This window comes from Garra rufa, chromosome 9 (genome assembly GCF_049309525.1).
Source record: "Garra rufa chromosome 9, GarRuf1.0, whole genome shotgun sequence".
Classification (NCBI taxonomy): Eukaryota; Metazoa; Chordata; class Actinopteri; order Cypriniformes; family Cyprinidae; genus Garra; species Garra rufa.
In genome coordinates this window covers 26,610,074-26,637,696 of record NC_133369.1, presented here as the reverse complement: position 1 = coordinate 26,637,696, position 27,623 = coordinate 26,610,074, and the positions used below count along the sequence as shown (strand labels likewise).

At 35.1% G+C, this 27,623-nt stretch overlaps 2 protein-coding genes across 3 annotated transcripts in view; one reads left to right on the top strand and one right to left on the bottom strand.

Moving 5' to 3' along the window:
* cacng8b (calcium channel, voltage-dependent, gamma subunit 8b) overlaps positions 1–3,814 on the top strand; it is a 45,778-nt gene extending 41,964 nt beyond the window's left edge. The window contains exon 6 of the mRNA XM_073846530.1: positions 1,495–3,814. Coding sequence (XP_073702631.1) covers positions 1,495–2,324 — 830 coding nt within the window. The 3' untranslated portion in view covers positions 2,325–3,814. The remainder of the gene's footprint in view (positions 1–1,494) is intronic.
* On the bottom strand, positions 2,138–25,950 carry cacng6b (calcium channel, voltage-dependent, gamma subunit 6b). Of its 2 annotated transcripts, XR_012356666.1 has the most exons (5): positions 25,185–25,950; positions 20,253–20,327; positions 15,715–15,852; positions 7,951–12,014; positions 2,138–2,261 (listed from the first exon to the last, which is right to left on the bottom strand). XR_012356666.1 is itself a non-coding variant. In XM_073846531.1 (4 exons), the coding sequence occupies exons 1-4, from the start codon at positions 25,540–25,542 to the stop codon at positions 11,791–11,793; spliced, it is 795 nt and encodes a 264-aa protein (XP_073702632.1). In that variant the 5' UTR covers positions 25,543–25,950; the 3' UTR covers positions 6,524–11,790. The 2 variants fall into 2 exon arrangements, 1 of the variants encoding a protein (XP_073702632.1); XM_073846531.1 differs by lacking the exon at positions 2,138–2,261 and having other exon boundaries at positions 6,524–12,014.
* Positions 25,951–27,623: the final 1,673 nt, after the last annotated feature.

Here is a 27,623-nt window from a genome sequence, read left to right as displayed (position 1 = left end):
ACTGTGATATCCTAAAGTCTTCAGAATCTGGGATTTAAAAAAAAAATGTTTAAACCTGTGAATAAATGTAAATATAATATAATATAATATAATATGTATCATACATACCATTTAAAATAAATATTATTATATTATATTATATTATATTATATTATATTATGCATCTTAAATGGAATGTGAGATACACATATTACATTATATTATATTATAGAGAATCTGGGATTAAAAAAAACCTGTGAATAAATGAAAACAGCCATCAATTTAAATTAAGATATTTTAGATTCTAATAATATAAAATAATATAATATAATTTAATATAGTAGTATTATATTATATTGAGCATCTGGGATTTAAAAAATAATATTAATTTTAGATTTTAATAATATAATATACTTGTATAGTTACATACACATCTTAAATGGAACATGAGATACATTTATATTATATTATATTATATTATATTATAGAGAATCTGGGATTTAAAAAATAATATTAATTTTAGATTTTAATAATATAATATACTTGTATAGTTACATACACATCTTAAATGGAACATGAGATACATTTATATTATATTATATTATATTATATTATATTATATTATAGAGAATCTGGGATTTAAAAAAAATAAACCTGTGAATAAATGTATACATTGAAAAATCTGTCAATTTAAATTAATAATAATGTTCAGATTTTAGTAATATAATATAATGTAATATCATAAAATTACATATGCATCTTAAATGGAATGTGAGATACACTTATATTATATGTAGAGAATCTGGGATTAATTTTTTTTTGCTGTGAATAAATGTATACATTGAAAAATCTGTCAGTTTAAATAAAAAAATATATATATTTTAATAATATAATATAATTTCTTGACAATCTGGGATTAAATTTTTTTGAACCTGTGAATAAATGTATACACTGAAAAACTCAATTTAAATAAGAAATTTTAGATTTTAGTAATATAATACAAATAGATATGCATCTTAAATGGAATGTTAGATACACTTATATTATATGTAGAGAATCTGAGATTGAAAAAAAAATAAACCTGCGAATAAATTTATAGATGAAAAAAGATGTCAATTTGAATTAATAGGAAATTTTAGATTTTAAAAATATAATGTAATATAATTGTATAATTACATGTGCATTCATGTTATTTTTTTGTACAATTTTCAATAATTTTCAATGACATACAGTAATATATAAATATATATTTTTATCAGAAAAAAATATGAAATTAGAAAAGACATTTGGACCCGCTGTATGTCTGGTATATACTGACAACAGAAAACACCACAAAATGTAATAAAATGCTAAATACAATATCACAAAAATGTCTTTAATTGCATGTCTGTAGAGAATGATCCACAACATTACTGTCAAATGTCAAATCTGATAAACCTAATTACCAGATTGGACTGTGAATGCTTCTGAATCGAGTTTTGATCAGTTGGCATCTTTCTGACCATTGATCTCTAGGCCTGAGTAACATCATTGGTGTGATAGTGTACATTTCCGCCGCTCTGGGTGACATCTCCCCAAAGAAAGACGAGGATAAGAAATGGCAGTACTCCTACGGCTGGTCCTTCTACTTCGGCGGCCTCTCCTTCATCCTGGCCGAGATGGTGGGCGTGCTGGCAGTAAACATCTACATCGAGAAAAACAAAGAGCTCCGCTGTCGCTCGCGCACCGACATCTTCAAGAGCACCACTCACGCCATGCTACGGCTCCCGAGCTATCGCTTCCGCCGCAGATCGCGCTCCAGCTCTCGATCCACCGACCCCTCGCGCTCACGAGACCCCTCTCCCGTGGGCGGCCCGCCGGGGGGCAAGAACTTCGGCATGCCCCCTTCTGCTTTACTCTCCCAGGGGCCCATCTCTGTGTCCACTCTACCCAACCCTCACTCCCGCTCCGCTCTGCCAGGGGGCGATATTTCCCTTTACACACTCTCCCGAGACCCCAAACTGGGTGGCTTGGGAGGGCTGGGCGCCCCTCCGCTGTATGGCACGGTGGACCGCGCCACTCTATACCAGCTGCACAACTGCTTCCCTAAAGAGAGCGGAGGGGGCGGAGGAGGTATGATGATGAGCGGGACGCTCCCCTCACTCAAATCCCACAATCCCTCAGCAGTCCAGAATTCTTCCAACTCCAACGCACCGCTCAGCAACTCCGTCCCGTCCTCCCAGCCTCCACCTTTCTCCTCTTCGACGGTGGAGCGGGAACGAGGGATGGGAACGCTGGATAGGCTAGGGAAAGGTGACAGAGAGAGTAACTCCAACACGCTAAATAGGAAAACTACACCAGTGTAGATGGAAATAGACCGATATCGTAAGACTGGGAAACCGCTAAAAAGAGGATCTCACTTTATGAAAAAGAATGACAAACATCTCATAATAACAACAACACTCATGTTTTTTTCAGTACTATTTTATAACATGTTTAATCTTAATATAACTATAATCATGGGATACTGTGATATTTGATTTTAGATGTGGAATTTCAAGACGGCGAAGTGTTGTTGTTATTACGAGTAAGTTTGAACTGCTAGCTCTTAACCTGTTGAATGATTCTAGTTTTTAAGCTAGAAAGACTTTTGATTTTCAAAGATTTTTGACTGTGATTCCAAAACGTGATACTGAGCACCGCAGAAACGTGAGTGTATTCAATACGCGTGAGAATGAGATTACTATTACGACTAACTTTGTGAGAAGCGTTTTATTTATTTTCAAGAAAGTTTTATTTTCTACCCTTTGATAACATGCAATTTAGTGTAATATCTGTATATCTGTCTTCCAGCTCAGTAAAGAGATCAGCGCCATAATTGATGGACTGAAACGACAAAGAGTTCAAACGAAAAAGATTTTATATAAACCTACCATCATATTATTTTTGTTAAAATCACTGTTAGCAGTAGACGTAGCACTTGTTGAATTCAACTGAAAATCTTTGCTTTGGGGCATTAAACCATTCCCTCACTTGCTCAAGAGGGACAGATGATATATTTGTATAGACAAAATGACGAACGATGACATTCAGACGAGGGACTACTATCCAAAACTGTGTTTTTCAAATCGGAGGGAGGGAGGACGGAAAAAAACATCATTTTGAAAAGCAAATGTATATTACACATAACTGTATTTGAGAAAAAAAAAAAAAGAAAGAGATACTTTAAAATTCTAGAGTACAGATGTGAAAGGGGTCTTTATGTATTAAAAAATAAATAACTAAAGGGCGGAATGGGTGGGAGGGGCTTTTTTGAATATGTATGAGGACACTGTCTTCCTTGAGCTCTGATTGGGCTACACTCGTACGTTGGGGCATGTCCTGTGTCATTTGTGTTTTCCCTTCATTGTGTCATGTGATCATGACAGCATCCCAAAGGCAAAGCTCCCCTCCAAAAAACAAAACAAAAAAAACTTTTAAAAAAATCAAACGTTCACTGTGCTGCACCTGACTCCCTTTGACCATCTGCTTCTCTAAGTGAGAGATGATATATGTGGACATTCTGCTAACCTTTAACCTTTACTCCATGATCCGAGCCAACAAGAGGTCAATACGGGACATTACATGATTGAGTGCAAATGAGCATCAAATCATGATCTCCTGCAACCGGGGGTCTTTTTTAAGTCATGAAAAAATGTGAAAAACTACACACAGACAGCATTTATGTGGTCAGTTATGAATATTATGTAGTTGAGAATAGATATATCTAGACAAAATATGGTTTATCTTAATGTGTGATAAACTCTAACACTGTATTGCACGAACTTTATATATAAAAGAAACAACAGACAATCTACGAGTGATGTCGTTTGTGTTTTTAATATCTTTATAACTAAGATCATCTTTTATGGAAGCATGTTTACATCTCAACGTAAAGAATTGTTAGGATAAAGTTTAAAATCCTAAAAAAAACTAGAGCCCTATGATTTCCAGAATCGTGGAATCCAGTCATAAAAAATGGAATTTACACAGAATTTGCCAAATTTCGAACGACTAAATCAAAAGTAGCTCAGTACACTTGAATAATTGGTGCAGACGCCTCAATATATGAATACATGAAAACATGTTAATCCTCTCTAGAACAGCTTTTAGAGTCCCTTTTATGAGCATTTTACATTTCTTTTGAGAAAAACTATTGTTATATCATATACAAACAGAATCTGAAGTCTTCACAGCAACCTGTCAAAGTTTGGTTTAACTTGAAGAAACTGTGACAGAAATATTTTACTTAATGTAGGCCTAATGGTAGTTATTAAATTATTAAAAAAATATTTCTGAGCCATATTGACCAGAAAAAAAATATTTACCAGAATTTATTCCATAATTCAGAAAACTGAATTTTGAGAAAAAGGGCCTTAAAAGTATTTTTGTTCAACTGTGTAAGTTTCATGATTTCAATTAATTGGACATGCTTTTTGAGTATTTTTTTTTTTATTTATTGGGAAAAAAGAAAAAGGATTTAAAATGGATTTAATTAGCTTTATGAATCACATTGTAAGATAAAAGATTAGCAAAAAGTTGCAAATGTGAGATATAAAGTCACAATTATGAAACTGAAAATATGAAAAATTAAGACGTGATAAAGTTAGAAAGAAAGTCAAAATTCTGTGGAAAAAAGTCACCATTATTTTTTTTAACTATGAGGACAACAGTAGGCTTTCATAAACAATACAGTGGTTCTCAACCAGGGGGGCGGATGCCTCACCCAACTTTTAAGGACTCCTCAAGATGACTTAAAATTGTTTAAAATAAGCCAAAAAAAAATGTTTTTCAACATCAGTGCTTTCAACCAAAGACTCTCTTAGAAACCTGCATATATAAAATGAATGTCACATTAATAATAATTTAATATAAAATATATATATTTTTTCACTAAACCACTTTATTAGGTAGAAATTGTAAATAACTAGGATGTTATTTTTAAGTAAATCACAAACAGCTAAAAAAATGTATTTAAATATTGAAAACAAAACAGTACTTTAACATGAAATCTACAGCTGAAGTCAAATGTTTACATACACCTTGCAGAAGCTGCAAAATGTTATTTACCAAAATAAAAGGGATCATACAAAATGCTTATTTTTTATTTAGTACTGACCTGAATAAGATATTTCACATAAAAGATGTTTACATATAGCCCACAAGAGAAAATAATGGATTAATTAATAAAAATGACCCCATTCAAAAGTTTAAATACAGTTGATTCTTAACAGCTGATTTTTTTTTTTTTTCGTGTGATAGTTGTTCACGAGTCCCTTGTTTGTCCTGAACAGTTAAACTGCCCGCTGTTCTTCAGAAAAATCCTTCAGGTCCCACAAATTCTTTGTTTTTTCAGCATTTTTGTGTTTTGAACCCTTTCCAACAATGACTTTGTAATTTTGTGATCAATCTTTTCACACAAAGGACAACTGAGGGACTCATATGCAACTATTACAGAAGGTTCAAACACTCACTGATGCTTCAAGAAGGAAACATGATGCATTAAAAGCCTGGGGGTGAAAACTTATTGTACATTTTTTGTTTTGCCTAAATGTCATAATTTTGATTTAGTACTGCCTTTCAGAAGTGACACAAGATACTTGTTCCCCATGTTTCCCAGAAGACAAAATAAGTTAAATTTAACCTGATTTTCAAAATTCAAAAAGGCTCTGAACCATGCGTCAGTGAGCATTTTGCAGATTCTACAAGGTGTGTGTAAACTTTTGACTTCAACTACAGATATTTTGCAGAATCATATTTCAGTTTTACTACTTTCTATGTATAACTTGGTAAATGATCATTTACCAAAATCAAAAGCTGTGAGAGCACATCCTGTTTTATTCCCGCCATGCACTTGCACACATAAAAAGTGAAAGAACAGCCCGTCAGTCTGACAGGCACTATTAAAGGGCTATATATACAAGCAGACCTCTGGCTTGAGTGTCAACCTACAGCTCCAATTTCCCTACTCCTGCACCCACCCAATACACCCCCCATCTGATCAACCCACACGCTCTTATGCTACAGACCCGATACAGATTCACCAAATTAAACGGGCCAGTACTAAGCACACTGCAGGAAACGTTGAGACGGTTGCTCCAGGAACAAGCTCGCCACCTGTCATTTCTGCGGTTTGAGCAGATCTAGATTGTTACGCACAGGATGGAGGCTTTAGTTAGACTGGACGAGAGACATGCAGATTACTGAGGCTCAGACCTTTCCTCACTTCCCAAATGTACTGGCACTGCATTCACAAACAACACTCGAGCGGGAGGGGAGGAACGGGACGGGACGGCAAGCGCAGGGAAACAGCAGCTCCACCCAAACCCTCGGAGACACCCAAGAGCCATCAACATCGAGAGAGAACGTCGAGAGGGGGCATAGTTGACATTCTAGGATAATATTTCTCATCTACTTCAACATGATGTGCTTAGATGAGCAATGTGCTAATTTTAGACGGAGTGAGTAGCAAAAGAGAAGGAGTGAGATTAAGAAACAAGCGAGGGAAAGAGTGCAGGAGACTGTCTTAGGTGAAAGAGATTTAATCCTCAAGCAAAACTAGTGAACGAGAAATAGCGTGACGAATAGAGAGTGACACAAACAACCAAGTGAAGAACAGACAAAGAAGAAGAAAGTTCAGTGAAGGACAGTGTCTTCAGTATAAGGATAAGTGATGTGTCTAAAGAAAAGCAGGAGTACAATATAAACACACAGTATTTACATAGAAATGTGGCTCAACAGTGGGTCCATATCAATCAATTGCATACATCATTTTTATACACAAAACAGAAACACATCTGTTTCAAGTGTATAGTATTAAGCATCACTTTACACTTATATAAATGATAAAATCATCCCATTAAATCTAAGCATTGAAATCTACAATATCTAGTCCGCTGATTACTTTGTTCACTGAAAACCCAGCAGAAAGGCTAGTATAAAGTGATTACAAAAAGTATTAAGTATTTCATGAGTATTGCATTTTATAGCTTATTACCAAACCAGGTATATAATAAGCCAATGGATATATTGTTAAAAAAAATACTTCACATTTTTTAAGTGCCCAAAAGTGTAACTTTTTGGGATCACTGTAGCTAATCACCAGCATATGTTGTGATCTACCTGATCTCATGATGAAAACGTACCTGTAGGAACTTTTTTGTGAAATACGTACCAATAACTACAGAAATGAACACTAGAGCTGGTAAAACAGAGAGCATTTGTAATAGTTTCTGTACACAGTTATAATTACAGCTCCATATGTTTTGCTTTCCAGACACAAGTTTCCTCGGTAGCTCAGCCGGCATGGAATTAGACTTAGGATGTGAAATCCTTGAGTACGAATCCCTTGAAAAACGACTCACGATGAAAGGGCTAAAAGATGAGAGATCGAAAAACAAGCTAAAACTGCATGCTTGTGACTGTGTTTTTACATCACAGAGCAGTATTACAGTTATATGGCACTCAACGAATATTTCGAGTCAGAACTATGGTGACACATACAAAACCAACGTCACATAAAATGTATCATATGTACATACATCTGCTCCAGGAAAAAAAAAAAAAAAAAATTTAACGCCACTCAGTGGACATTTCACATTGAAAATGTCACAAAACGTACATGGCGTATTTGACACATATTACGTGTCTTGCGAAAATGTTCCCACAGGTAAGTTTTCGTCATGAGATCAGGTTAGTTGTGATGGTAGTGTGCCGATGTCCCCATTTAGTTTTATAACCAGCTTAACTAGTAAGACCAGTAACTAGGTCAACCAGCTTCATAAACATAATTCTGCTCAATGAAGCTTACCTGCCGAGTTTTGCTATTAAACAGCATGGATACACTCTAAAAAATTTTGGGTTAAAAACAACCCAGCGCTGGGTGAAATATGGACAAACCCAGAGGTTGGGATAGTTCACCCAAAAATGAAAATTTGATGTTTATCTGCTTACCCCCCTGGCATCCAAGACGTAGGTGACTTTGTTTCTTCAGTAGAACACAAACGAAGATTTTTAACTCAAACCGTTGCAGTCTGTTAGTCATATAATGGCAGTGGATGGACACCAAACCTTTGAAAGTAAAAAAAAAAAACAAGCACAGACAAATCCAAATTACACCCTGTGGCTCGTGACGATGCATTGATGTCCTAAGACACAAAACGATCGTTTTTTGCAAGAACCTAAACCGTATTTGTATTATTTTTTACCTTTGATACACAGCCACGTCCAACTGTCCTGAGCGCACACTCAGCATCCGGCGTGTTACCTGTGTATGCGCTCTGGCGTAGTATACGCAAACGCTGGAAGGGGAAATCTACGGGGGCCGACAGAGGCCAACGCGCTGCAAACAAGAAAACACATGCAAACAGAAAAAAACGACAACAAATTAAGAAAACATCTTCATCAGTTTGACAACACAGGCGCTGCAAATCCTCGCAACGCAAACACAAATACGGAAATGCGCTGCAAATTCTCACAACACAACCAAACTCAGAAACGCGCTGCGAACACACGAGGGCGCTGCAAACTAACAAACACGCTGCATATAGCTCGGTCCACAACGGAAATGTTTCAGGGGGACCTCAAAAAGTGACGAACCCATCTGGGACCTGATTATTTATATCACTATATTACCTGATTATTTATATCACTATCACCTTTAAGTGATACTATACTATCACTAAAAAGCGATAGTTCACCGATAACACCTCTGCTCTGACCAACAGCCACTGAAAAAATAATCAGGTCCCAGATGGGTTCGTCACTTTTTGAGGTCCCCCTGAAACATTTCCGTTGTGGACCGTGCGATATGCAGCGCGTTCGTGTGTTCGCAGCGCGTTTCTGAGTTTGGTTGTGTTGTGAGAATTTGCAGCGCGTTTCCGTATTTGTGTTTCCGTTGCGAGGATTTGCAGCGCCTGTGTTGTCAAACTGATGAAGATGTTTTCTTAATTTGTTGTCGTTTTTTCTGTTTGCATGTGTTTTCTTGTTTGCAGCGCGTTGGCCTCTGTCGGCCACCGTAGAAATCGGATTAAAAGTCAACAGTCCCGGATGAGTTCACGCAAGCAAACATAATCTTTTAGTTTAAATCGGTTTGAACAATCAGGATAAGCGCAAGTAATTACCATTTTGAAAAGCCGCCATACCCACAATCTCTGTGCACTGTGTAAACAATGAGTGTCATATACACGCGACAGATTGCTTCCGACGTCAGAGTGCATACACATTAATATTTGTTTTTGTTTAGTATTGATTTTGTTTATTTTATTTATTTATTTATTTATTTATTTTTTCTGATGTTCAAAATTTGAAAATGTTCATTCTTTGTACTTAGGATGTAAGTAATGTTGTAAGTAATGTAACAAACTGTAGATCCTTTGTACACTCTATTTACATCTTGTAAGTAATTATGTTAATAAAAACAAATCTTTATAAAAAAAGAGTGCATACACATGTAACGCGTCACATGCTGAGCATGCGCTCAGGACGGCTGGACATTGCTGTGTATCAAAGGTAAAAAAAAAATATATAAATACTGTTCAGTTTCTTGCAAAAATCAATCGTTTCGTGTCTTAGGACATCAATGTATCGTCACGAGCCGCAGGGTTTAATTTGGATTTGTCTGTGCATGTTTTTTTTTTTACTTTCAAAGGTTTGGTGCCCATCCACTGCCATTATATGACTAACAGACTGCAACAGTTTGAGATAAAAATCTTTGTTTGTGTTCTACTGAAGAAACAAAGTCACCTACATCTTGGATGCCATGGGGGTAAGCAGATAACATCAAATTTTCATTTTTGGGTGAACTATCCCTATAACTCTATTTAACTCTAAACTATTCTTTAAATAGTACTATATGACAGTTAATTTATTGAAGATAATAATGCATTTTCAACCTATTTTGGGTTTATTTTAAGCAGGAAATATAGTAATTTTTAAGCAGCAGTTTAGGCAACAAAACTACCCAAAAGGCTGGGTTAAACATTTAACCCAACCGCTGGGTCTATATTTCACACAGCACTGGGTTGTTTTTAACCCAGCATATTTTAGAGTGTAGGATGGTTCACAACTCATGGCTTACTTGCATAAACTAACTTGGAAAGCTGGTTTTCAGTTTTAAATGTTAGAATCTAAAGTAGGGCTGGGTTTTGACATATTTTACGATTTCATTTGATTCTGATTCTAATTCACAATCTTGCGATTCTATTCGATTTCCGATTTAATTCGATTCAATATTGATTATTTTAGACATACATGAGAATCTGAACCACAAAAGCAGTCTTAAATAGCATTGGTATATTTGTAGCAACAGCCAACAACAGCCAGTATGGGTCGAAATTATTGATTTTTCATTTATGACAAAAAAAATCATTAAATATAAATATATCTAAACGTAATTTTTGATAAGTAATATGCATTATTGTTTTGGTCCGGGGTCACATATATTAGGTAGGGCCTACAGAGTATGCCAAATTTTCTCAGAGAAAAAAATAATCTCTCAACTAAAGCTGTAAAATACCAAAAAGCTCTTCTCTAGAGTTATTCTATCTGACTAAAGAGTGTATGGTCACCAAATGTTTTTTTCTGAGGTAAATGTGACGTTGTTTACAAGCTGTTATTTTGACGTCTTTCCACGATTGTAACACTAAATAAGCGATTACATGTGACACAATAAGGATTCCGGTAAACTGTACCATGTTTAAAACGTTTAATTCGTGCAGAAACTGGTTAAAGCGGAGGATGATCGGTTTGTTTCTGCTACACACACTGCTTCAGCGATCTGTCACTCCACATTAAACAGCGTCAAAACAGCATTTATTGTTTGAATATTGTGATGAAACTGATAGAAGAATTTCAAAAAGAATTCAAAATCAGAGACCTTGTTTTATATCTAAATTAAAGCACAAAGATCGCAGTTTATTAGATGGGAGGTGTGCTTAAAAGTTCTATTCATTAACGTTAACTGAAAACAGGCTAGACTAGTCGATTTAAGGGATTTAAGAATCAATATTGTTTCGTAAAAATGAGAATCGATTAAAATCAAGAAACTGATATTTTTAACCCAGCCCTGCTCTAAAGGCCTGTTTACACCAAGGACGATAACTATAATGGTAACTATAACTATAAAGTTTTAATAATCATCCTAACTGCACCATAGCTATAATGATAATGCCACAGAGGAACAATATTTCTGGAATCATTTTCAAAATGATTTTTTTTTTTTTCGAGCTAATAAATGATAAGCACTGACAGCCAATCAGAATCCACGCAGCTTTAAAGAGCTCAAGCATTTAAAGCAGCAGACGAAAATACTGCAAACAGAATGTTACATGACACTACTAGTTTTCTTTCTTGGTGTGAACGGGCCTTTAGTGTTGATAAAATGGTGTGTTTAAAAAAATATAATAAAACACAATAAAATTATAATAACAATAATTTACACTTTCAACCCACAGATACCTGATAAAAGCCTAGTAATCAAATAAGGTTTCTTATACAAATGCAAGTAAAGGGACAATGCATAATAGCACAGCATGTTGTGTAAATGAAGCCTTTAAAGACAGTAAACAGATCTGTTGGTCACTGATTTTATGTGCATAACCATCATAGAAATATCAGTTCAGATTTTGTGTGTATGAGCATTAAGGTCTTGATAAGCAAACTAATGCTGGTTATTGCAAAACATTATGAACATTAGCTTTTGAGAGTCCTTTATAACATCTGATAATCTTCACAAGCAGCATAAGAGTATAAAAGATCTTGCGCTACTTAACTCAATGGCAGTCCCCCTGACAGCTAGGCATCACTACTGCTCTGCTGACGAAAACATTTCTCCAGGGGGTTGTAGGGGAGGGAAAGCAACAGGAACATAAGCCCTCCAAAAATGAGAATGGCCCCAGCCGAGCCAAGACATGCCACTGACCAGGACAACTCGTGATGGAGAGGGATACTGTGATCGCTTGCCAATAACGCCAGCACAGACTGGTGGAAAACTATGATGGACAAGAGGACCAGGATACCTGAGGAAAGTAGAGATGAAAGGTCATTTTATTTAAAGGAATGATTCAGCTAGTTGGATTCAACATAAAACATTAATGAGAGAAATTACACTTGTAGTTGATCAATTGCCCAATAAAGATTTTTTGCCAGAAGCGCTTGTTAAAGTTGAAGTTATATAGTTATATTTAAAATAAATTGGTTCACTTTCAATACTTTCACTTTAGTAATCCTGGTTGTATTTTTGTCATAAAATATAAAAAATTAAAAATAAATGCTTTAAAGGAACACTCCACTTTTTTTTGGAAATAGGCTCATTCTCCAACTCCCCCCGAGTTAATAAGTTGAGTTTTACCGTTTTGAAATCCATTCAGCCGTTCTCCTGTTCTGGCGATATCACTTTTAGCATAGCTTAGCATAGATCATTGAATCCTATTAGACCAATAGCATCACGGTCAAAAATGACCAACGGGTTTTGATATTTTTCCTATTTAAAACTTGACTCTTCTGTAGTTATATCGTGTACTAAGACCGGCAGAAAATGTAAAGCTGCGATTTTCTAGTGTGTAGTTCCTAATCTTATCGGCCTAGAAAATCGCAGCTTTTCTCCAAAAAAAGTGGAGTGTTCCTTTAAATAAAAAATGTAAACTTGCTAGACCTCATATGGTAAACATTTAATAAGAAATTCAGGACACCTATAGCAACAACTTAAATGCATGGTTGCAACTTAATTAATCTTTTATGAGTTGCAAAAATATTTTTACAAAATAATGTTGATTACTACATCAACTTAATATTAAGTGTACTTAGAAATTGTTAATTTTATATTATTACTTTTTAACAACAAAATTGAACTGATAACTAAAAATTAAAAAAAACTTTGTTTGTTACTGAAATAGCCACCTATCAAATTGTTAAAATTAGTTGAAACAATGAACATAATTTCATTCAAATGTGTCATAACTCAAAAATATTGATGCAAACTGTTGCATTATTTAATTTTATTTACTGAGCAAAAACACTTTTTGTATACAACACTGAAATGTTTTCTTGAAATGCCATTTTTAACTGATTCCAACAGAACTCTGTAGTCAATAGGAATGTACATTACATTCACACTGGTGTTTTAGGAAGCCAAACCAATTAGAATAATAATAATGACAACAATTTTGTATTGTAGTTATTGCGATGACAGTAATAGCCTTATTTTGTAAAACAACTGCACTGTAAAATAAATGAAAATGAATATTTCATAGATATATTATTTTTGCTTACACTACATTAGGGAAATTACAATACTCTTTTCCTAATTTCTACACTTGAAAGAGATATTTAGAATTTGGACTGCAGTAACATTACCATTTAAACCACTAGCTGTCAGAAATTCTGCACTTTTAAGCTTTTATTTGATGGAAACAGCAGTCGAGCTTTATTTCAACTGAAGTCTCTATTTTCATTCACAACAGGCTTACAAAAACACATCTCAAATACTCTAATCACATCTGCCAAAAAATAAAGCATAACTTGTGGCTGTTGTGTTCCCAAGCGCACACTAAACTCACAGCACATTAAATAAATAAGTTCACTGCATTCACTGTAAACTGAGCCGTTCTAAGGCATCGTTCGCCTGAACGAAGTGCACGCTTTGATTTGAAAAGAAGAGCAAAAACTGACTTGATGTAGGCATTTAGCCATATTGTGCTTTCAGTTTTAGTTAGTTTGACAAATACTGTGCCAAAGCATAATGGCCCAAAACAACTTTAAAGAGCTTTTATGTTAGAATAATATGACCAGGGGTTCAGTGATATAATCACTTTAGTAATGATACAGAACACCTAACATCGGGGCTGGGCTAACATCACCTAAAGTCTAATTCAAATGTGAGATTGAGGCTATTCATGACTCATTCATTCAATTCGTACAGTAGAAATTGAGGTTATAATTTTGAAACAATACTGACATTTTTTGTTTAATACTGTAAACTGCTTAATTTATTGTATGAAGTGCTGTATAAATAAACTAGTGCTCTCAAATCGATTAATCGCGATCCAGAATTAAAGTTTGTGTTTACATAATATGTGTGGGTATTGTGTAATATACTGTATAAGTGGGTACTGTATAAATAAACACAGTACACACACATTATGCAAACACAAACCTTTTTTGGATGTGATTAATTGCGATTAATCGATTTGACAGCACTAAAATAAATGTTACACGACTTAGTTGCAGAGCTGGTGCAAACATGTACACATCGTTATCTTCAGATGCTTTCTTAACTGCTGCTTTCTCACCACTGTCTCACCCTAAGCGAAGACTGAAAATTACTTTACCGTAAGTATATCAGAACTTAGGTTTCTGCAACATCTTCTATTTATATGTGACCCGTGCTGGCAAAATGAGTCGGAATGAGCAAATTTTCAAAAAATGTTCTTTTTATTTTCACATTCTCCATTAAAATACTTTCAAAATAATATAAGACTTGTTGGAATCAGACAAAAAATTAGAAGCAGCAGCAGTCGTTCAGAAATGAGTAGAGAGAAAGGTACTCCTCTCGGGAAACGTACAAATAAAGATAATTTTAGATGTTTAATTACTATTTGGAGCACTGGGATCACTAGAAGAGGGCTTAATGAACTCACTTTTGTGAAAACCTTAAATTCGACCAAAACCAGTGTTGTTTTCGTCAACGATGACGATGACGAAATCATTTCGTTGACGCCACTTTTTTTCATGACGATAACGAGACGACGACGAGATAAAAATGGCTCGTTGATGACTAAAACATGACGAGACGTGTGTGAGTTTTCGTTGACGAGACGAGAATAGACGAAAATGTTAGTGGGTGGTCCGTCAGACGTTTAAAATGCATGACATTTCCGCTTATTGTGCATGCCAATTAAAACTTAAAAAGTATCTGACGCTATGGCAAGCCGTTTTAGCATTAAATACTCTTTGCTATACTAGAATGGCAAGCCGTTTTAGCATTCCATCCTTGTTTGTCTTTTATGTTCTAAAACATACCTTCATTATTGTAATTATTGGTGAAAATTGTCGATCCGGAAGCTCACATTGTGTTGAACTATAGATCTGCTATTTTCAGAACTTATAAGTGACACTACCCAACAGCAAAATACTTACTGACCTACATTAATTTGTTAAAAGACTACCTTTTTCCCTTTTTTTGACTAAAACTAGACTAAAACCTTTTTGACTTTTCGTCGACTAAAACTAGACTAAAACCTTTTTGACTTTTCGTCGACTAAAACTAGACTAAAACTATCACATATAGAAGTGACTAAAATTTGACTAAAACTAAGAAGCATTTTAGTCCAAAAGACTAAGACTAAGACTAAATCTAAGATGGTTGTCAAAAACAACACTGACCAAAACTAACATTTTTCACTTCTTTTGTCTGTAGCTCAAAATAAGACCATGCGCATTCTGACACATTTTGACAACACGGGTCACATATACACCTCAAATGCACAATAAATCTGAGCGGTTACACAAGCATAGTGAAGTGAAACTGAAATACAACCAGCTGTACTTCTTCAGAAGCCTGATATTGAGAAGGCTGAGGTTAAACCTCACAATCTCAGCAATGGGACATAGTGCGCTTGACCACTGCCAATCCCCAGGACACCCTCTCCATAACTACTTGCAATTTACTGGTGTGTTTTTAAAGTCATTGAATGGAGTTATGAGGTGTTTAAAAGGTACCTGAGAGGACGAAGCAGATGGTAGCAGGCTTGAGGAAGAAGGGCACGCTCTTACTGAGAGACATAGTGATACACACAGAGCCCATGATCATCAGAAATAAACTCAGCAAAGCCAACATTGCACCTGCTATATGCAAACCTAAGAGAGAAACAAAGCAAGCAATGAGTCATATTTGTTTTAATACATAATTCTCCATCATTAAACAACACAGGCAAACATATGTGGACAACTAAACCCAGCTGTGTTTGTTGAGCATTTCATTTTGAAACCACTGGCATCAATGGTTGCACTCTTCTGGGAAGGCTTTTCACTGGATACTGGAACACGGCTGAAGGGATTTGCTTCCATTCAGACAAAAGAGCATTAGTGAGGTCAGGGACCAATTTCGGCCAGTGGGATCTAGAACACATTCCAGTTGATCCCAAAGGTGTTTAATGAGGTTCAATCTGGATTTTAAGCCGTAAATCATTTTTATGTGGCTAGCATTATGGTCTACCAGGAAGACTATTAGCTCAACTGGTATAAAGAAAAAAAATGTATGCTATATTCCAAAACCAACCTGGTCTTATGATGAAAACGTACCTGTAAAAAAGTTTATGCAAGATGCAGAATTTGTACAAAGAAGTACATATCACTGCAGTTTCCAACAAAAATGTCCACTGAGTGGCGCTAAAAGAGTGTTAGGTTTCCCCCCCCCTCCGGAACAGATGAACATACCTATGGTACATTTTATGAGATGTTTGTTTGGTACGTGTCACTGCAGTTCTGACTTGAAATGTCAATTGATTGGCGCTGTAACTCTAATGCTCTGTGAATTTCGTCAACAAAGACGACGAGGAAAAATATTCGTTAATGAAAAATGTTTCTGTGACGAGCTAAAACTAATATCTGATGATAAAAACTATGACGAAATTTATGCCGCGGGCATAAATGAGACGGGACTAGAATGTTATTTGAGGACTACCGGACATTTTCCCGAGAGTTACAATTTTTTGTCGATTAACTTTAGTTAGTAAAGGCGGAATCGCGCACGCTCCACTTCTTCAGTTTTCATACAGCGCGCGATCAGTTCTCAGTGATCAAATACACACAGTAGCCCAAATGTCTGTTGTGTTGAGTATCTCATGTAAATACAGTCAGTTATGGCTAAGGTGCACGTAAACAGGTTGGTAAAAACTGAATGTGTCAGTATTACATACATGCGTTCCGTCTTATGGTGGGTTCACACCAGACGCGAATAAAGTGTTAAGCGAGAGTGATTTACATGTTAATTCAATGCAAAGACGCAACAGACATTCCTATGGCGCGAATTGAGCGTTTTGGGCGTTTTATGCACGCAACGCGCGAATCGTGCAAGTTGAAATATCTGAACTTTGACGAATGTTCGCACCACGTTAACCAATCAGGAGCTTGCTCTATTAGTGATGGAGGCAGAAATCTGAAACAACAATGGAGGACAAAATCATCGTCGCTGTATGTGGATACTCTGAGCTGTACGACACATCTTCGTACTTTTATAGAAACAGGAATAAACTCAATTTGAAACTTCTCAATTTGAGCAATATATATATATATATATATATATTTTAGGGCTGTCAAAATTAACGCGTTAATAACTCGTTAACGCAAATTCATTTTAACGGCACTAATTTTATTAACGCAGCGCGTTTGACCCACTACCTAGCAGTTAAAGAAATGGATGCACAATGTTGCCAACCTAGCGAAAAGTGTCTAGCAACAATACATAAACACATAATTGGACAAACCTAATATAGATGTTAAACCAGATATTATGTTGCTTCCGGTGCTTGAAGTGGGCCGGTACGCAGGCACGTCTGTATTTTATCCTTTTGCGTACTTGCGTACCGGCACTTCTGCCATATTTAATGAATGCAAGCGGAGTCGGTCTACGTTATTGGTGCTGTGGGGTTGATGCGTAAAGCCACATACGATTATGCAAGCGAAAACGGCGTATTAAATTCACGTCAAACACATGCATAATTGCATATAATATGCTCGCCAAAGTTAATTTCAGCTTATTAATAGCACGCCAAATAGAAAATCGTGCTAGTGCGCATTTTCATGAGACCAGGCTCTCGAATCAGTACATTATAACGAAAACAATACCTTAAAAAAAATAAAAGAAGCAGGTTTTTGGGATCACATAACTTTAAACGGGTAAACTCCTAAAAAGTCAAAGGATCGTGAAGGCATTCAAACAGGAAGTTAAAAACAACGATAATAATGCAGGGAATAGTGAGTTATGTCCAGATGCCTGTAAATTATTCTTTTCAGCGATTGAATCATGATCATAATTCAGGATTTTTTTCAGTTATTATTTCATATTACTTTGGTTGTCTGATAACAGAAATACTAAATTATAACAATGGAAACAGTTTTGTTGAGAACTTGGCCTCATCAAATGACAGTATGTGGGCACCTAGAGGCAAACAAATGTAATAATTAATGGACATTTTGCATGTTCAGAAGAAGTGAGCTTGAGCTGCCCTGTCCTGCAAATAATGTAAACAGTGGTTTCACTAATAATAAACACATATTTGCTTGAAGCATCCATATTTGTCCATGCCAATGTTGATTAGAGTATTAAAAACTTTAAAAAGTATTAATTTAAGGAACATTTAGAACAGATAAAAATATGCGATTAATCGCGAGTTAACTCATGACAACCATGCGATTAATAGCGATAAAAAAAAATTAATCGATTGACAGCCCTAATATATTTATACGTATTAAGACTACAAGCTAGCTAAAACCAGCAAATTGAGCTTATTCGCTGTATTTTACATGCCCCTCCAATGAGGCAAATTTGTGAAGTGAATTTCACGTGCGAATGAAGCGAATTTCACGTGTGAATGAAGCAAGTAAACTCAAAATGTTCAAAGTCGCATCTGGTGTAAACACCGTATTTAAAGGGACAGCATTCCTAATTAAATATGTCTATGTCATTATAGTTAACCAACAAAAGATGTTAATTAAATGTACACATGTTAAGTGAACCTACTGTAACTGAAAATGAGTTTAATTTGTATCTCTACCCAAAAATGAAAATTGTCATAATTTATTCCAGTTTTTCCAAATTCACTCAAATTACTCATTAGCTTAATTGATTTGGTCTAAAGAGAGAAGAATTAATGACTATTTTTGTTTGAAGACTATAAAATAGCTACCAAAATAAATATTGGTAATTGCAGGTTGACTAAAAGTAATGACTAAAAATGCAATGACTTTTCGTTGACTAAAACTAGACTAAAACTATTAAAGACTCAAATGACTAAAATGTAACTAAGACTATTAAGCATTTTTGTCTCAAGATAAAGACTAAATCAAAAATGCCTGTCAAAATGAACACTGCCATGGCCATGACGTTTTAAAATAACATATCATCTTCACTACACCTAAACTAAATGAACAAAAGTGAATGTGATGTAAAAGCACAATCGCAAGCATGCCGTTTTAGCTTGTTTTTCAATCTCGCATCTTTCAGCTCTTTCATCTTGACTCTTGAGTCATGTTTTTCATGAGATTTGTTCCCAAGGATTCCGCATCCTAAATCCAATTCCGTGCTGGCTGAGTTACAGAGCAAGCTTGTTACGTAAGGAAAGCGAAACATATGGAGCTGTAATCATAACTGTGTTAGAAAATAATTACAAGTGCTCGCTGTTTCCCCCTCCTCTAGTGGACGTTTCTGTTGGCACGTTTTCGTCATGAGACAGGTATAAGCTTCATGTGAGGAACAAGATGAAATTTAAGTCAATATTTACTAAAATTCATGACATTTCTGGTAGGTCTCCAACTTGCTTGAAGAGAAGTAGCAATACCTGATTCATCAACCAATTGCTCTTTTGAGTTAAATCTTTTAATTGAGTCATTGAGCCAGTTTACAAAACCAGTGTGAATTATTCAGATCATGAACTGATCTGGGTCTGTTTTATACAGAGATATTAAGATTTTTAGTGAATAATAACTTAAATTATAATCTGTTTCTTACATTATAAGTTTTTTTTTTTTATTGGCATTGATAGTTCCATGAAGAACCTTAAACCTTCCCAATTGTACAAAGGGTCTTTTTACATTATTAAAATGTGTTTGACACCAAGAAAATGGTTATTTTTTTTTAGAACTGATCATTGAAAGGTTCTTAGGAAAGCCAAAAATGCTTATTTTTTTTCTAAAAAAAAAACAAAAAAAAACAAACAAACAAAAAAACACTTTTAAAAGTGTGTATGTTTAAACAGCCTAGCCAAAGCTGTAAGAAGGGGCATCCAAATGCTTTTGGGCATACATTTTGATGGGATATTCATGCACTTGTAAACTGAAGTAAGATTTGAATAAGAAAGACAGCTCAAGTATGATGAATTCTTGTGTATGGCATGTGGAGAGATGGAGAGACATGGAGCAGGGGGAGGAGACAGAGACACATGACTGGTTTTCAATGAGAGAAACAGTGTGGAAGGAGCTAGAATGAATAGACGAGAGCACCGAGAGAAAAGAGGGCAGAGCATACAGGAAGAACTTACTTTTTTCTGTTGTTTTCCTAAAGATGACAGCATTCTCTCCAGAGGTGTAGAATTTAAAGTATGTGCAGTTTGATTCTGAGGGCAAAAAAAATGAGACAGTGAGAGAGAAGAATGAGACAGTGAAGGTGAAGAATAAAGATCAGTCAGAGAAACAGAAAAAGGCACTTGAGCCGTCTGCTATAAGCCCTGTGAGGGTCATTGTGTATTAATGTGCCGAGGACACAGAGCAGCCCTCTCACATATGGCACTGAAAGAACAAGAGAGACAGAGAGAGCGAGGCAGATGGAGAGGGAGGGAACGAGAGCGAGGCAGATGGAAAGAGTGGATGAAGGGCAGAACAAGGAAGAGAGAACACCACTCAGGTTAATATATACAACATAAAATCCACATTCACTCTCTCTTGTCCTCTGCAGCTCGTATGTTGTCTTCTTATATTTCCAGATTTTTCACTCATGTCCTCTATATTTAGACTTGCAACCAGGCAGCAGTCAGATCGCAGCTTATCCATGCGCAATATGACTGACCTTTCTGCTATAACTGTGACACGTCTTTTTACCCAGAACTTTCTCCTAATTTAAAACTATCTGTGTTCACTCCAAATTTTTATAGTCATATTACAGCTCCTAATTGATTAAAATAAACAACGTTTTAATTTTGGAGATTTTATATTGTTTTTGTTTAGTGATAGTTCATGAGACCCTTGAAGAACTCAGATGCAACTATTACAGAAGGTTCAAATGCACATCGATGCTCCAGAAGGAAACATGATGCATTGGGGGGGTGCATTTTGTCTTCTGGGAAACATGTAAGTATCTTCTGTAGCTTCTGAAGGGCAGCACTAAATGCAAAAAAATATGATATTTAGGCAAAGAAAGAAAGTGTTCAAAAGTTTGTGCATTATGTTTTCTTCTGATGCATCAGTGAGCATTTGAAACTTCTGCAATAGTTTTATATGAGTTGCTCAGTTGTCCTCAGTGTGAAAAATGGATTTTAAAACCATACAGTCATTGTTGGAAAGGGTTCAACTACACACAAATGCTGAAAAACCAAATAATTTGTGGCTGAAGGACTTTTCTGAAGAACAGCAGGCAGTTTAACTGTTCAGGACAAACAAGGGACTTATGAACAACTATCACTAAACAAACAAAAAAGCTGAGAATGATTTAGGTAACAACACAGTATTAAGAATCAAGTGTATGTAAACTTTTGAACAGGGTTATTTTTTGTAAATTCAACTATTATTTTCTCTTGTGTACTTATTCAGGTCAGTACTAAATAAAAAATAGCATGCATTTTGTATGATCCCTCTTATTTTTGGTCAAATAATTAACATTTTGCAGATTCTGCAAGGTGTGTGTGTGTGTGTGTGTGTGTGTGTGTGTGTGTGTGTGTGTAAACTTTTGACCTCAACTGTACAGAGCAAGAGCTCGCAAATGGAGAAAATTCAAACACATTATTCTAAGTTTATCATTGTGAACTTTAACTAGACATACATAAAGCATCTTTAGAATTCAATTATATTGTTTGTTTTATTTGCACATCAGTGAGCATAAACCAATCACTGACCTACAGTCCTCAGCAATCCATATTTCGTCAATTTGTTTAAAGTTGATTCAGGGTCACAGAACACATTCTTGCATTGTTCATCTATGTTGTTTTTTTATGTAGATACAAATTTCACTCATGTTTGTGGACATTTTGTTGTGTCTTGTAGTGTTTTCTAGCATATCTCACTGTGAAATTCCTATTTTAAGACACTTTGTCAAGTTAAAATCAGTTAAAAGTCACTTTTCAATATGGCATGAAAAATCCATTTTATGTCCACGCTATTATTTCCATATGGGTCAAAGGGCATGATTAAATATGCTTATTGTTTTTTTATATATAATTTCACGTTTTATAATTAGATAAATAAATATAATTTAAATGTTTTATATATTTACATAAATTAAAAAATACAGATTAAATGAATATATATATAATAATTGTTCTAAATAATTTTGAAAGCGTAATTAAAATAAATGTATTTGCACACACATGCACAGTCAAATAAGGTCACTGCTCTGAGCTGCACTAGATATGATTAGCATAGAGCTGGTAATGTAATATTGAACAGATCTGTTAAAAATGCATCATGGAAGTCATAACTGAGAATGAAATCAAGGCATCTCTATATAATGACAGGGTCTCAGCATCAAACTATTACAGCGATAGTTTACCCAAAAATGAAAATTCTGTCATTAATTACTCACCCTGCATAGACAGCAACGTAACTGACATGTTTAAGGCCCAGAAAGGTAGTAAGGACATCATTAAAATAGTTAATGACTTATCGTAATATTATAAAGCTACAAGACAACTTTATTCAACAATTTATCTTTCGTGTTGAACCACTGATGTCACATGGACTTTCTGAGCCTTGAAATTTCCTATTTTAAGGAATTTTAAGTTCCAGTTGCATTGCTATGCAGGGTCAGATAGTGCTCTGATTTCAATAAAAAAATCTTAATTTGTCTTCCGAATATGAACGAAAGTCTTACTGGTCTGGAACAATATAAGTGTGAGCAATTAATGACAGACTTTTTGGTTTTGGTAATATATTTGATGCAGAAACCAAACTAGTTGCTTTTATTCTGAATTGCCTGAATCTTTCTCACTTGGCCAGGAAAAAACTGGCCAAAAAGTTGCTGTTCTGCAGTCTCAGCTAAAGAGGCGTCATGTAATGATCTGTTATGACAGGTTCAAGTAGAGAGTGGAACTGTTCCTTAAGAGAGCTGGCAGTTGGACCAGTGGCACTGTTACAAGAGACATCATCACAGTCCTTTGGGCCTTACAAACCGAGGCAAATGAAACTCCCTGGCTCTCTGTTCATGCGTGTTGTTATATGAGAGGTAAGATGAATATCACAAACTAGAACACGGTAAACTAAGCAACTATTACTGCGTCTCAGAAAGTCAACAGTCATTAATAACATCACGGTTTGAGTGTATGAGCGCTGAATGCTGCTTTGTGTCTTTAAAAATAATTATGCATAATCCGCTCCTCCTGCTAACCCAGATACATACATATACTGTATGTATGCCGTATAATGTGCTCACGTTTTCCAACAAATTATGATAAACAAATAATATATTAAATGGTTTAAGCATAACTCTTAGTGTGTAACAACAATCATTTTGTGTTTATTCATTTAGTAAATCATATCATTTTAATTTAAATGACTAAATGTAAATGAAACTAGTTTTGTTGGGTGTAATATGGTGACTTTGTTTAAAATAGAAAATTATCATACTGCCAACTGAATACTACACTGTGCAACTATCCAAAAAAGTAGGTGAAACAGAATGCATTATGCAACAAAAATGCACAATGTTATGCTCATATATCCAAAATCCTAAAAAAGGGATTCCTCTTTACTGGTAGTTTGTATATAATATCAGTCAAAAATCCTAAATAATTGTTTTTCTGTTTTGTTTTGTTTTAATTGGCTTTTTATGCTCACCAAGGCTGTATTTATTTAAAATAAAAAAAGGTAAAAACAGTAATATTTTGTGAATTATTACCATTAAAAATAACTGTTTTTATTTTAAAATACAATTTATTCCTGTGATGCAAATTTAAATTTTCAGAAGACAATACTCCAGTTTTCAGCTTCACATGATCCTTTAGAAATTTCTCTAACAAACTGAATTGCTGCTCAAGAAACGTTTCTATTTTCTTAAACGATGTTAAAAACAGTTATGCCGCTTAATATTTTTCAAATACTCTCTAGTGGGAATCAAATCAGCATATTAAAATTATTTCAAAGTGAAACTGAAGACTTACAGAAAACCGTTCATAATAATTGTAATAATTTTTCAGCATTTTTGTGTATTTGAATGCTTTTGAACAATGACTGTATGATTTTGAGATGCATCTTTTCACACTGAGGACAACTGAGGGACTCATATGCAACTATAACAGAAGGTTCAAACACTCATTGATGCTTTAGAAAGAAAAATTATGCATTAAGTGCCGGGGGGTGAAAACTTTTAAAATCTGAAGATCAGGGTAAATTTAACTTATTTTGTCTTCTGGGGAAAATGCAAATATTTCCTGTAGCTTCTAAAGGGCAGTACTAAACGAAAAAAATAGGATATTTAGGCAAAAAAAGAAAAATGTACACATTTTCATTCTGTTCAAAAGTTTACACCCCTGGTTCATAATGCATAGTTTTTCCTTCTGGAGCATCAGTGAGCATTTGAACCTTCTGTAATATTGTGAAAAGATGGATCTCAAAATCATACAGTCATTGCTGGAAAGGGTTCAAATACACAAAAATGCTGAAAAACCAAAGAATCTGTGGGACCTGAAGGATATTTCTGAAGAACAGTGGGCAGTTTAACTGTTCAGGACAAACAAGGGACTCATGAACAACTATCACTAAACAAAACAAAAAACACAGCTGTGGATCATTCAGGTAACAACACAGTATTAAGAATTAAATGTATGTAAACTTTTGAACAAGGCCATTTTTATTTTCTCTTGTGGACTATATGTAAACAACTTTTATGTGAAATCTTATTTCAGGTCAGTACTAAATAAAAAATAAAATGCATTTTGTATGTATCTCTTATTTTGATAAAATAATTAACATTTTGCAGATTCTGCAAAGTGTATGTAAACTTTAACTGTAAATACTTGAATATAAATAAAGCCTGAGCATATAGGCTCATAAAGTGAGCATATAGACTTGTCTATATATTTAAATAATGAAGTCAACAGATTAAAAAATTCATGTCACATATTACAATTTGAGCACACTGCATTGTGGAATACAGTATGCAGCAGGTCTTCCAGGTCTTCCACAAACAGAAAATCTACATATTACATACTGAGAAAACATGAGCTATTCTGAATATAGACAGTGGGTGTGTGAGTGTGTACTCTCACCTCCAGGCAGTTCTGCAGGACCACAGCTCTCTCTCTCTGGGTCAATATCTGACACCCATAGCGTGCGAACACATGATTTCCAAAGGCCGTAATGTGCCATCTCACACGTCTGGTTGTTCCTGAAGTGTTTTGGCTGGGATAGCTCCACCCAGAACTCTGTGCCCATGCCAAGTACCGTCAGAGTCACGCCTATCAGGGCGACGAAAAATGCCAGCTTGATCTTGCCCTCCTGGCTGTCGCTCATTCGAGGGGGCCTCGCCCGTTTACCTGAGCGCCCGCTCTTACTGCCAACTCCACCCAAACCCCCCGCACCCACTCTTCCGTCATCATCCTGTTGCAAAAAAAAGTTGGACCACATAGCTGCCACAATGTTTGGAGATGAGGGTGAAAAAAATCCCAGACGCAAAGTCAAGAAACGGGACTAAAAAAAAAAGGAGACTAGAGAGATCGGTCTGGTGTTAGGCAGACGGATAGATAATGAGAACACAGAGAAGTGTATTAATAGAAAGCTCAAAAAGGAACAGGAAATGATAGTGAATTACAATGTTCTGTGATTTAAAAAGAATCCAGCGTGCAAGAAATTCAAGTGACAGGGGGTCATTTCTGAAGAGCGCAGAGTGGGAATTAACCGACGTCTACAAACGAGAGAAGGTTTGATAACAAAGTAGACAGGAGAAATGAGTAGATGAAAAGAATGACTTGATGAGAGACATTGGATTGAGGCCTTAAAGAGCCGTGAAAAGATGATGCATTCTTCTTTTTGCTGAACCTGCAGGGGAAAAAGAGAAAAAGACTAGTATTCAAAACACATAGTACATAGAAATTAGCAGAAAGACAAATTCAGAAATCTACAAAAGATTTTTTAATTATTTGCCAACTTCATTTGTTCTTTTACCACTTCTAATTAATAATTTAAATTTAATTATTTAATTAAATTCTAATTGTTTATTGTAAATATTGTAATTTCATGTTCATCCATGACACAAGCCTAAAACATTTAACCTTTTAATTTACAGTTGAAGTCAAAAGTTTACATACACCTTGCAGAATCTGCAAAATGGTAATTATTTGACCAAAATAGGAGGGATCGTACAAAATGTGTTATTTTTTATTTAGTACGGACCTGAATAAGGTGATTTATATTTCACATAAAAGACATTTACATACAGTCCATAAGAGAAAATAATATTTGAATTTATAAAAATGACCCTGTTCAAAAGTTAACATACACTTGATTCTGACATACACTTGTTACCTGAATGATCCACAATAATAATTATTATTATTTTTAGTGATAGTTGTTCATGAGTCCCTTGTTTGTCCCGAACAGTTAAACTGCCTGCTGTTCTTCAGACAAATCGTTCAGGTCCCACAAAATCTTTGGTTTTTCAGCATTTTTGTGTATTTGTGTATACCCTTTCCAGCAATTACTGTATAATTTTGAGATCCATCTTTACACCGAGGACAACTGAGGGACTCATATGCAACTATTACAGAAGGTTCAAATGCTCATCGATGCTTCAGAAGGAAACGCAATACATTAAGAGCCAGGGGGGTGAAAACTTTTGAACAGAAAGAAGATGTGTACATTTTTCTTATTTTGCCTAAATATATATTTTTTTAATTTATTCAGAAGCTACAGAAGATACTTGCATGTTTCCCAGAAGACAATTAAGTTAAATTTACCCTGATCTTCAAATTATTTTTAACAATCTTAATGCATCACGTTTTGTATGATCCCTATTAATTGGTAAAATAATTAACATTTTGCAGATTCTGCAAGATGTATGTAACCTTTGGACTTCATCTATATAGGTAAAATTAGAATTGAATTATTTTTTTAAAGATGTAATTAAATTACAAATACAAATATTATTTAAAAGCATATCAATAAGTCTTGTTTAATCCTACAGTACTTAAACAATACAATTCTTTCTTCAAGGTCATAACTAACTTAGTTATTAGTGGCACATAAAACAGTCTTAAAGAGATAGTTCACCCAAAAATGAAAACTCTGTCATCATTTACTCACCCTTATCTACTCATATTAACAGAAATCTACAATCATTTGACCAAACAGTTGATGGTCCCCACTGACTTTTATAGTATGGGAAAATACTATGGAAGTCAATGGGGACCAGCAGCTGTTTGATTACCAACATTCTTCAAAAGGTCTTTTTCAGCAAAAGAAAGACATTCATACAGGTTTTAAACAGCTTCAGGGTTGAACAAATGCATAATTTTAATTTTGGAGTGAACTATCCCTTTAATATCCTGAAAACAACATTATACCTTTGTCCTCTGTTGAGCAAACAAACAGGCAGTAAGGTTAATACAGGTCACGATTAGGTGACATTGTCTAAGAATCAGCTATGCCAGATGCTACTCCAAGATATCAACACATACCCGCATAACTCGGCCCACTTTAGCCCAGCCTGT